The 11,907-nt window shown below is 39.4% G+C and overlaps 2 protein-coding genes across 5 annotated transcripts in view; one reads left to right on the top strand and one right to left on the bottom strand.

The window, feature by feature from the left end:
• The first annotated feature begins 827 nt into the window (after positions 1-827).
• LOC123507306 (vacuolar protein sorting-associated protein VTA1 homolog) lies at positions 828-9,558 on the top strand. The gene is made up of 8 exons (XM_045260062.1): positions 828-979; positions 3,905-4,036; positions 4,607-4,710; positions 5,105-5,223; positions 5,748-5,920; positions 6,409-6,626; positions 7,457-7,532; positions 8,004-9,558. Exons 2-8 carry the CDS (start codon positions 3,934-3,936, stop codon positions 8,153-8,155), a joined length of 945 nt encoding a protein of 314 aa, XP_045115997.1. The 5' UTR covers positions 828-979; positions 3,905-3,933; the 3' UTR covers positions 8,156-9,558.
• LOC123507305 (TBC domain-containing protein kinase-like protein) overlaps positions 9,362-11,907 on the bottom strand; it is a 25,796-nt gene continuing 23,250 nt past the window's right edge. For all 4 annotated transcript variants that reach the window (XM_045260061.1, XM_045260060.1, XM_045260058.1 and 1 more), the window contains 3 exons: positions 11,620-11,744; positions 11,346-11,511; positions 9,362-11,066 (listed from right to left, as the gene is read on the bottom strand). In XM_045260061.1, the coding sequence (XP_045115996.1) occupies positions 10,965-11,066; positions 11,346-11,511; positions 11,620-11,744 (393 nt within the window). In that variant the 3' untranslated portion in view covers positions 9,362-10,964. The remainder of the gene's footprint in view (positions 11,067-11,345; positions 11,512-11,619; positions 11,745-11,907) is intronic.

The following is an 11,907-nucleotide window of genomic DNA, read 5'->3' as shown; positions in this document are numbered from 1 at the left end:
TAACATTATCTTGTTTGCTTTTGAAATTACTGTTTGTTAAATATCTATTTTTAAAGATCATTTTTTATGTGTGTGTATATGTTAGAAATATTATCATTTATTTATAATATACACGGTGCTGAAATAATTTCACCCTGAAATTAAATAACGTTACCCTGATTGTGCTGATTGTACTGATGACGAGGTCGCTGTGCGACCGATACAGGATAACCTAGATAGGCCCTGGTGGCCCTTTGTTATCCTATTATTTATGTCATGTTATGTTATGTTATGTGCTCAAATTACCGTAAAACAAGGTAATTACCCTGCACTTAGCAGCACTGTTCACCCAGCCAGCGGGCCAGGCAATATTTACACTTTCAATATTCCCGCCGTCTTGAGGTCGTCACTCGTCACTTGTACACTCCAACGGCCCCGAACCACGAACCTTCATTCTGCTGCATTTCTATCTGGAATGATAATAATATATGCTTGTAATTAACATATTTCATACTAATTTACACATATTAGAATTATACATTGCATACATTAGCATTCAGATACCTGTTCGGCAGTTTTTTTTTTCTCAAAGTACTATTATTTCTTGCTTTCTGAGTGAAAGTTAGTGTTTTATTTAGTTATCATCTAGCATTCATATCAATCATTTGCTTAGATGTCAATTGCTTGCTAGTGAAGTAGGCGTATCCCTTTTTGTTAATTTCCTGTGTGGCACTCGGCGCAGCGAGCCACTCGGCCCACAACACTGACAGCCAGCAGGGTGTGTGTGTTATCGTGTGGTATTTCCTCTTGTCATTGCTGTACAACTCACGGTGTAGTAGTGAGTATAGTGCAGCCACACTAGCCTGAATCCAGACTGCATGCTCACCGAGTGTCATTGTTTTTGTGCGTCACGTGACGCGGAGAAGTAAGGTCACCAGGTGTGCTGTCATTAGTGCCATTGGTGACCGCTTGCCTGCCTCTCGCTGCTTCCCAGTGTGAGGTGTGTTGATCCCCGTGACAGTAACGCACCCCACCAGTACACGTCCCGCTGCCTCCGCCCTGCTAGGCTCACCAAGCAGGACACACCCCAGCAGGGCAGTGGTGGTGGCAGTGACACGAGCACCAGTAGCCCCAGTAATACGCACCAGTTCACATACCAGGTTTAGTCACCAGTCAGGCTCCCCCAAGCAGTGTAATGGCATGAGGGTCAAGGGCTGGGTCAGGAAGAGGAGGCAATGTCAGCAGCCAGTTTGCAGACTATTATTATTGTTATTACTATTATTATTATTATTATTATTAGTGTTTTATTATTATTATTACTATTTGCATAGCACAGTCAATTGAATAACATGGATGTTTTTTAAATAACACCAATGTTTAGATCTTGAGACCTAAGTCAGGTTATGTCATGTGTCAATTAATTCCAGCTCTTACATTTCTCACAGCCAGAAAAGTATCATGATTAAGAGCCCAACCAATTTAATTGGCTGATTCTAACCATTAGAAAAATAATTTGTAATCTGTCAAAAGTTCACCAATACTAATACTTATAGTAATGAAATTCAGGGAACATTGTATTTTGCTATAGTGTCATGATGTCCTTGTGTAACTTAACCAGCAGAGTGAAGTGAGGAGGACTGAAGACCCGACATCATTCATAGCACACTGAACTGAGCAGTTTGCTATATTTAAGCCATTAAAAGCAGGTCTCTATTTATTTATTTATTTTGAATAATATAAAAATTTTATTGGCTCATATATCAGTTGCCAGATTTTTTCATCACTCAGTATCAGAATCTGCATCAGCCACAAAAAATCCATATCATTTGGGCCCTGTTGTAATTATGCATACAAATGAAACCACTGTCTGGAACACAATAGATCAAGTTTGCTTCCATGACTCAGAGCAGCATTACTGGCTGATGACACAGGCAAGGTTCAAGTTACAAATTGACTCAAGGGGGTATCACACTGGCCTATGATACGCCGAACGAGGAACATCCACTCCAGATAGCTGGAACTTTCCAAGATTAGCAGAGCAAAGTTGGGATGGCTTCGTATCCATTCCAGTTCCCCGTATGCTATCCCAATGAAAAAATAAACATAAGATATGTAATAAAGCCCCATCCTTCAAACTAAAAAGAACTTGCCTAAATTTTTCATATTGGAATTTTAAATGATATTTCATCAATCTAGAAAGATGAAATATATATAGTGTCGATAGTTTGGGGTCATGGTAACCATCCCAGACTCTGAAAGTTGCCGTCACACATGTCTCATTTCCTCTCTAGTTAGTATAGTTACCCTTCCTTTCTTTTCCTCAATAAGAGGAAGTGCAAGTGCAATTCCAGAACGAAGCACAGGTTGAGATATAAGCAGCATGGTTTTGTTTGGGTTTGTTTTGATTAGGCTTGGTGGGTTAGTGGGATGTTTGTCTAGCATAGCAAGAACATGGCCAGCTTGGGTGTGATAATGTTCCTGGTTTCATACCAAGAACCATGGTCCGTGTTCCGTGTATCATAGGCGAGTGTCATACCCACTTTAGACGTCTTAACAATATAGAAGGATGACAGGTGAAACTTGATAAGTGTTTACAAATATCTGACAGGTGACTTGCATCATTACCAGCACTCAAGTGGGCCTTTTATATTATACAGTGGTACTTCGACATACAATTTTAATTCGTTCCGTGTCAATCGTTGTAGATAAAAAAAAAATTGTACATCAAACCAATTTTTCCCTTAGAAATTAATGGAAATACAATTAATTCGTTCTTGTGATATGAATTTACACCCCACCAAAAAAAAAATAACATGCTTTAAATACCAACCAAATATAGACTTAGTATAAGATAAATACAATGTTTATTGTATGCATGATATAGATTAACTATATTGCTCAAAATAACAACTTAACCCGCAGAACTAGGGACACACCAATAGACATTCATCACGCAAGGCACGGGGCACGTCGATAGACGTTTAGGCTTTTTACGGCTATATTTTGGTTATTTTCTTCCCGTTTTCTTTGCTTGTGAGCTGGCAACACTCATCAGGAGTAAACATGTGCTCTACATCACTGTGTCACCAACGATGGATGGTGGGAGCGATCGACAGTGATTTCGTTGTCTGATTCTGGCACCTCTCCCGCGCATGTTACTTCTATACTTTGGGTTTCTCTCCATGTTACGGGGAGACAACTTTTGAATGAGAGTGGTATCAGAACAGGTGACAGGAGAGAGAGAGAGAGAGAGAGAGAGAGAGAGAGAGAGAGAGAGAGAGAGAGAGACACCACTGAACCCGATCGGACACAAGGCCATGTAAACCGATGATACTACCTCATTCAACCTGTGATATTTTGGTAACCATAACATCCAGAGACTTTTGGTTTTTTGCATTGCAATGAGGAAGAGTTGCTTGTGGGCAGGAGTAAACATATGCTCTACGTCACTCATATGTCGAAGTACCACTGTACCACTATATATATATATATATATATATATATATATATATATATATATATATATATATATATATATATATATATATATATATTTTTTTTTTTTTTTTTTTCCTTGGATGGCTTCTGCATAGAAAAAAAAAAAAACTTCCCTGTGAAACAAAATACTCAGCAGCACAAGAAGCAATGCAGGAAATCTTTATGGGCATCTAGCTACAAGAAAGAAAGGGATTAAAAAGAAAGACTTTACTATTTCGATCCAGTTTAGAGCTTGGAGGTTGCTGCAGAATAAATAAAGATGTTTCAGAATTATTAGTAATTACAAAAAAGTTTACCAAATAGCAGTCAAAGAACTAATCAGTCTTCATTAATTACCTCCACGAATCAAAGTCATTCCACATTATACTTTTGATTACCAGAGAAGTGTTTCCTCATACTCTGATGGTGTCATATGTCTGTGTTGCAGGAGCTGACACATTAAACAGCACCACCACCATGGCCTCCCTGCCTCCCTGCCCCGCCTCCCTCAAACAGCTGCAGCACTACCTGAAGCTGGCCTCAGACTATGACAAGAGAGAGCCAGTTGTCTCTTACTGGGGTGAGTGGTGGTAACTGTTGCCATGACTGCACTAAAGTATCTTGTTTTCAGAAATATTTTGCTCTCTCACCATGATTACTTTCAAAGGTTACAGAGATGATTTGCTGGGTTCTCAAGTGTTTCTCCTGTTAATAGTAATTGAAATTCCTTTACTAAATAGCTTATATTCAGAAATGCTTTGCTGTCTCCCCATAGCCATTTCTAAAGGCCACAGACATGATAAAGCTGGATTCTGAAAAGTGTTTCTTGTGTTATTATTAATGAGGAAACTTGTGAATCTTCTCTGTCACCAGAAACATAAAAACTCCCTTAAAAACCTGTGTCATTTCAACAAGAACCTTTTCAAAATAGTGGATGTTTAGCACAGTGTTTCAGAATAAGGTGCTTTGTGTTAGAAATTGAACAGTCTTCCACATGACAGCATTTTCATCCCTTTACTTCACACTCTTGCAACTCAATTTTTTCATTCCTATATCTCTCTGATCTTCCTCTCCCCTCTAAGTACAAATGCATGGACAACAAGGGTATTTAATGCATTGTATTGTACTTACACCACACGGTCTCTTCCAGCCCGCTTGTACACTCTGCAGACGGCCCTCAAGATTGACCGTAAGTCCCCAGAGGCCCGCGCTCTCCTCACTGGCCTCATGGATTACCTTGAGAACTTCAAGAAGGTAAAGTTTGGCTTGACCACTACACTATGTATCCTCTCTTGAGTGCACATGTCATTATATGAATTTTTATTTTAACATTTCAACACCATGCAGAGAGAAAGAAAGAGAGGAGGCGGCGAGTAACCATAACCACAGTTTAATATATGATTTCAATCCACATTACATATCTTTTGCTAGAAATGTATACACATACAAAATAGAAAGCTTGACTCACACCTGTAAAATATAAATAGATAAGCACACACATCACAACAAACCACTACTACCATCTGCTAATGGGTGGAAGCTTGACAGCACTTCCCAAACTCTTCAAGTATACCTACAGGTGCTATAGGCCATAATATGAAGAAAAAAAAAAAAAAAAACTAATACAACTACACCATCTCCTTGGCAGGAACACAAGGACAATGAGGCCGTCTCAAGTGATGTGGTAGCCCAGGCCTTGGTGGAGAACGTGGCCCACAAGCTCTTCATGTGGGCAGACGGGGAGGACCGAGCCGCCAGATTCAATAAGTGGGTGGCCAGGACTTGTACACCTCTTCTGCTATTGTTATTGCTGCTGCTTCTCTTCCTTATTGGTTTCTGTTGTATCACCTTTTTACTTCTACTTCTTTGTTGTGATGTTTGGTGAGTCTTTTTCCCTCTTTTTCATCTTCATTTTTTATCTTTTCCTTCTTCAATCATGTTTTTCCTCCTTTTTCTTCTTTTCTTTGTTGGTTCCTCTGTTTTTCTTCTCTTACTACTATTTTTTGTTGACAGTTTTTCCCTTTTTGTTTCCTTCATCTTTTCTGCTCCTTTTCCTTTTTCTGCAGCTTCAACCATATGTTTTTCTTGTTATATGACATCTTATTCTCATACTTCCCTATGATAGACATGATTTGATTTCTGTTCAATATTCAGTAGTTTGAATGAGGTCCTTACATTATTCACTGTGCCATTATGACCTTACCTTATAATCTCCTGGTATAAACAAGCCAAGTGATGATGGTGATGATAGCATTGTGAATATTAAGGAATGTGGCTTCTCCCTCACTCAGGAATGTTGTGAAGGTCTTCTACACAGTGGGGCTGCTATTTGATGTGTGTGATGTGTTCGGCGAGGTGTCGGAGGAGGTGGTGAAGCAGCGCAAATATGCCAAGTGGAAGGCAACATACATCCACAATTGCCTCAAGAATGGGGAGACACCCATCCCAGGCCCCATGGGTGGAGGTGAGGCTCCTCTGTGGTTTCTCTTTTTTTCCTAGTTATCCTTCTCATTCTTCTCAACTCATAGTGGATGTTGTTTTTTATTAATTTATTGGCTTTCACTGGACTTTATTGTGTTCATGGCTTTACATCTGTTAATTAGTTCTTTAGTAATTTTCTTGCCAATCACAAGAATCCCAAAATCATCAGTTAGAAGTAGTAATAGATTAGATAAAATACACATGTTTATACACTATGTCTCACTGTGAGAATAAGAGTCCACAAGTAAAGAGTTATAAGTTCTTTCCCTGTGGTCCTCTTTGTCATTTGTTATGATACACAGAGTTTAGAGGCATTACTCTTTTATCCTGACTGTAGAGTGAATATACAGGCTAGGAATTCAAGAGTAGAAAAGTAAGTAAATCTAAGTTTGATTCTGACTTCCAAATATTCTCTAAGATATGGAAGTCATTCAGCCACTCTGCAGTAATCATCATCCTCTTTCCCTGCAGAGGATGAGGGTCTGGGGGAGGAGGCAGAGGGTGGGGAGGAAGGAGCAGTGGGCGGTGGGGCGTCCCTGGGATGGTCACAGCCACAGCCACACCCAGGCCTTCCCTCCGTCCCAGATGACAGTGGCCTCCCCTCAGTGCCAGGAGCAGATGGTCTTCCCTCTGTGTCTTCGTCCTCCCCCCGGCCAGTATTACCCAGGTCACACCCCCCTCCCGAGCAGGTATTGCCATGGTTACCTCATGTTGAGTTTTGGGATGTGGTAAAAGTTATCATTATTTCATTTCTTTATAGCATTGGATGTGATATTATGTTGCAGAGAATGTTAACCCCTTCAATACTGAGACACAATTTTACTTTGATTTTTTTGAATATGATGGGACAATTTTATTTGCATTAGGAAGGATCTATGGAGGTTAGAAGATAATGGCCAGTCTTCACTATTCTAATTCCCACACAAGTTCTGAAGCTGTAGAAAAATAGCAAAATGAATATGAAATTGCATCATGGTACTGAAGAGGTTAAATGTGCTTGCTTGACAGGTTACTCTTCCTGTTTAGTGACAAATGAAATTATGATAGAAATTAGATCAGATAGACAAGTAAAGAATTATAATAACACTAATTTCATTTTCATTCATATCATTGAGTTGTTTATACTGTGAACAAAGAATAACTGTATACATTAATCAGTGAACTTCCAAATGCCTCAATGTCTGTCATGTCCTGCCCAGTAATGTTCACTACCACCACACTATTGTTACTCCTGACCACTTTCTGTATTCATAAACATGTGCTTATCTGCAGTATTCTTTATTGGCCATAGTGGAAATTTTTGGTATTTTCAAGCAAGTTTACATTATACTAGCGATAATTACAAACATTGTGTCGTTAGGAGAAAACATCACAAAGACCCAAGGAATTAATTTCATAGCTTCTCATAATAATTGTTCTGAAAGGCCCAAGTGTTTTAAGAATACAGGCTTTTACCTCCTTGCCTTTGAATGTCCTTTTATCATGTCTTACTCCCGAGTGTTCTGTCTCACTGTTCCAGCCTGCAGCCCCCAGCCCTGCCTCAGCCCCAGCACAGCCTGTCCCCACTGCCTCCTTCCAGATGCCAGATGCTAGTGGTGAGTGTTGAGAGATATTCTTCTTTGTAGCTCATCTATAACCTTCTCATTCTTCCTAGCGGTAATATCATTGTTGTGATAGTACATATATTAGAAGCTTTTCTTGTATTGTTTTCATCTAGTGCTTGTTTTCTTGCTTTTTATCACTTTTATTGCTTTCTTGGTCTTTTATCTCTTTATTTTTCTTGCATTTCATCATTTTTCTCTTTTCTTTTTGCTTTCTTGATGTCTTTTTTCCTCTCACTCTTATCTGTTGTGTTTTATTGCATTTTATCACTATTCATTTTGCTTTCTTGGTCTTTTATTCTCATATTTTACCTGTTGTTCTCTTCCATGTCAACCATATTCATCTTTAACCTATTTATTGCCATTCTTTGTCTCATGTTTGCACGTCTCTTCCCTTTTGCCTCATTCATATCCATTATCTTCTGTACTTGCCAGCGGATAGATCTTCAAACTATTATCTTGCAGGTGGGTCTGTGCCTCTCACCCCCGACATGGTGACAAAGGCCCAGAAGTATTGCAAGTGGGCGGTGTCTGCACTGGATTATGACGACTCCCAGACCGCCATCTTCAACCTGCAGAAGGCCCTCACCCTCCTCTCCACCGGCCGTGACAGCTGAGTCCTCATAGGTCTCCCATCAGCCTTCACTTTCTTCCCCATATGTGTCAGGAGGGAATCATAAAGGCCAGGTTCTATTGTTCACCAGTAATATTAAGTCTTAGATTTGTCGTCTCAAGTTAGAAGGAATAAATGCTACTATTTTGTTTAGTTAGAACAGAATGAGATTGATTTATTTGATTTGTTTCTTGGTTTTAATAGTCTCTATGAGTGTTAAGCTGTGTTGGTTTAAGTTTTACTACCTTATTTTTGTGTAGATACTCATTTTTGCATAAATGTTTACATCCAAGATACTTGTTCCTTCATTAATACAGTAGAATGCATCAGCCATCATCCTCTGCCTCTTTCACTCATTGTTTGAAATATAAACACTCATTTACATACCTATATTTTGTACGACTTCCTGGGAGCCGGCAGGAACAACCATTGTGCGCTGCCTCGTGTTACTGCAGGTAGATAAGGTTGGTGTTGTGCCTTGATTACTTGTGTTATTGTTAGCAGCTATAGTCAAATGTCCAGCAAGTGATGCATTTCACTACTACTTATAACATTCATGCTGAGTCTTGATGCCATCCACCACTCAAGGTGATTTGTGTTTGGGTACAGACAGGAAACTTGTGTAACTGTGGACTGCGTGTCTGGAATCTTTAAACTGCTGGGCAAAGGAAGCAAAAATTTTATTAAGGAGTGCCATTAGCTGATGTAATGTGGCAGTGACCAAGTGAGTGAGTGTGATGATCACGAATGGTGGAGGATATTGCTAAAGTTTGAAAGGTTGTAATTGCAGTACGCTTACCTTTACTTCATCCTGTGGGTAAGTGTTGCCATGCACAAAACAGTATCAACAAATTAATATTACCGATGGGAACTTGCTACATTCAATACTAGAAGATCCTGTATGTGTTAGTTGGGTGAGTTTACTGTGCCATGCTAACACCATTGTATTCAGATCATGTATCCAGGTGTTGTATTAAGACAGCAGTGTTGTCATATGTTGAGTTACATTGTGCCAATGAGTCAGCAGCAGAATATAGAATATCTTTGCCTTGAAACATGAATAGCAAAATAAGCTTTGCCTTGAAACATGAATAGCAAAATAAGAAGTCTCATTGTTACATGATAAGTGTTGCTCTTAATGTTCTGAAGGTTAATGTGCATTGGAAAGGGACCATGCAAGGGACTCTCCAGGGCCACCAACACTAGTACATGTGAAAATTTATTTATTTCAATGGAGTAAGTGGTGACAGTGGTAGATGGAGAAGGGAATGATGATGTAGGAAGGTAGCTTAAATTATACAAAACAATTCCACAGTTTCACAGAATTTACAGGCAATATAAAGAGACTATTTATGCTTTAATGATTAGACTTAAGTTATAAATATAAATAAACTTTCAAAATGTGCATTTACTGTGTTTCTAATCAACACATTTAATCTCAGAATTTCAGAGATATCTGACATACAGTTTAAACAAGTGTTAAATATTTACACAATTCTACATTAACCCTCACTATCTCTGGCCAACAAGTGGAATGAAGCCTGAGATGACACAACCAACCAACATCAGACAAAATAACCTGACTAATCATACAGTACAGTCTCCATTTTAGCCTCAGGAATGAAGGGAGGTGGAGTGAACAGAGTAGGCACATTCACTCTGTTTTGGTCAATCTTTGTACTACCAGCTGTGACCTAATAAGAATCTCTTGCTTCTACATCTTCCCAAGAATCAAATCTCTACCTCAGCATTATGAGTGCTTTGAAGGCACTGCCCATAATACTGCAGATCAAGGTAGACCAAACTGTGAAGGAACTGAAGATGGTCAGGCTTTGTTTAGGAAATTCTGGGCACCGATTACTGAAGACGTCACAAGCATCACTACTGAGTGTTAGTTGGCTGTGTACTGCTCCAAGAAAGAAAACGTAAAATGAAACAGAAAGATGTCATCCACAAAAGCAAGCTGCCTAAGTCATCTTTATTTGAATCCACTCATCATGTGGTGCACCTGCTGGCAGTCTGGCAGTACAGGGGCTCCTCAATTTGCAATGTTATTAACCTATGGCATGTTGTGGTTGCTATATGGGTTCTATACAAGGAAGAAAGATGTGTTAATAAACATTTGCCAAATGTATGCCAGGGAGGGCCAGAGTTTTAAGACAAAAAGAGAGAGGGAATTTTATATGTAATAATATTAGCAACAATATTTGTGCTTGATGTACTACTAGTTTAACTCCACACCTATAGACCTAGGCACTTACAGGCTTAGGTGTCTGTACTAGGGCAGCATTAGATGCATAGTAATTATTAAATTTAATTTTTAAGAAGTGTGTGTAATATGCCAGCAAATGTGATCCTTATGAGATCCAACTTTAAGCAGAAAATCATGTTACATCACACCGTAGGCTTGGAACCCTGAAATAATTAAGGACTCCCTGTAGCTGTTGCCACTACATATCACCTCAGCTGGTGCCACTACATATCACCTAAAATGTCTTGACTTTTCTGTTTCCCATATAAAAGTTAAAAGGAGACTTACTTAGGCAGTTTCTTTATGGTGACACAATGACGTGTGCTTCATTAGTAATTAAAGCAAAGTATATATTACAAAATCAATAAAAGTATTAGGTAACTCCTTCAGATCTCTCAAGTGACTTTTCTTTGTCAAATGTAGTAATGTGACATGTGACCAAAACAATTTACTAAAATACAAAACTAAAAATATCCAACAGGTATAAATATGAGTCTGTACAGTCACTCATCTCACCACCTGTGCCTTGTGAGTTCTTGTATAGTGTTTGTCTTGGTGCTGCTCAGGAGGGCACCACGAGGGCTCCACTGGCCCGGAACACCTCCACCCCCTTGTGTAGAGTGCACACCCGGGGGAACTCCTGCACCAGGATGGCCTCCGCAAACTGGAGAAGAAAAGTGTTGCAGATAAGATGATTACATACACTTTAATATTAAATTGCATACATATGCAATAAGATTAAGATTCTTAATGTTGTGAGATCTGTATAGTAAAACATTTAGTTAAAACAATAAAAGCAAAGAACATCGAAACATGCAAAAACATAAGTTGACACATATCACTGAATTCAGAAGCACTTTGATGATCACAAAAGGTTGTACTGAACTGTGAACTCTGTTGTAAGCATTGGTTACTTGCATTAACTGAAAACTAACTCTCTCACCTTGACCACTTGGTCCCAGCCGTTGTGGGAGCCAATGACAGCAATGATCTTGCTACGGTAGGAGGCGAGCACCCCCGCCTGGGGCCCTGGGAGCAAGGAGCCGTCAGGACCGAGGGAAGTGTCGGCCGGCATGTTGATAGCGTCAGCCAGGGTGCCACGTGCAAATCTTAGTTTATTAAGGAAATGTGCCAGCAAAATGGGAGAGAAGGACATTTATGTAAACCAGACATCAGCTGTACATGATAGATACACAAACAAACATACAAAAGGATACTCTTCAGGTGAGCGTACATCCACCACCAACACTTTTCCCCGGCTGTGCAGGTCCAGCAGGTCAGCACCACACACCCGGGGACACTTCTCTCTCTTCAGCTCTGGCAGAGACACCCCGTCCATCACCTGGCGTTGGGCGTCCATGGAAACAGGGAAGCGTTATGAACGTGTATGACAACCCACAGTGTTCAGTATGCATATGTACATATCACTCAGAGAGGTGTTTAGTATATATATATATATATATATATATATATATATATATATATATATATATATATATATATAT

The sequence above is a fragment of the Portunus trituberculatus genome, chromosome 22 (assembly GCF_017591435.1).
Source record: "Portunus trituberculatus isolate SZX2019 chromosome 22, ASM1759143v1, whole genome shotgun sequence".
NCBI lineage: Eukaryota > Metazoa > Arthropoda > Malacostraca > Decapoda > Portunidae > Portunus > Portunus trituberculatus.
The sequence above is the reverse complement of the archived record's forward strand: the minus strand, read 5'-3'. Positions and strand labels throughout refer to the sequence as shown.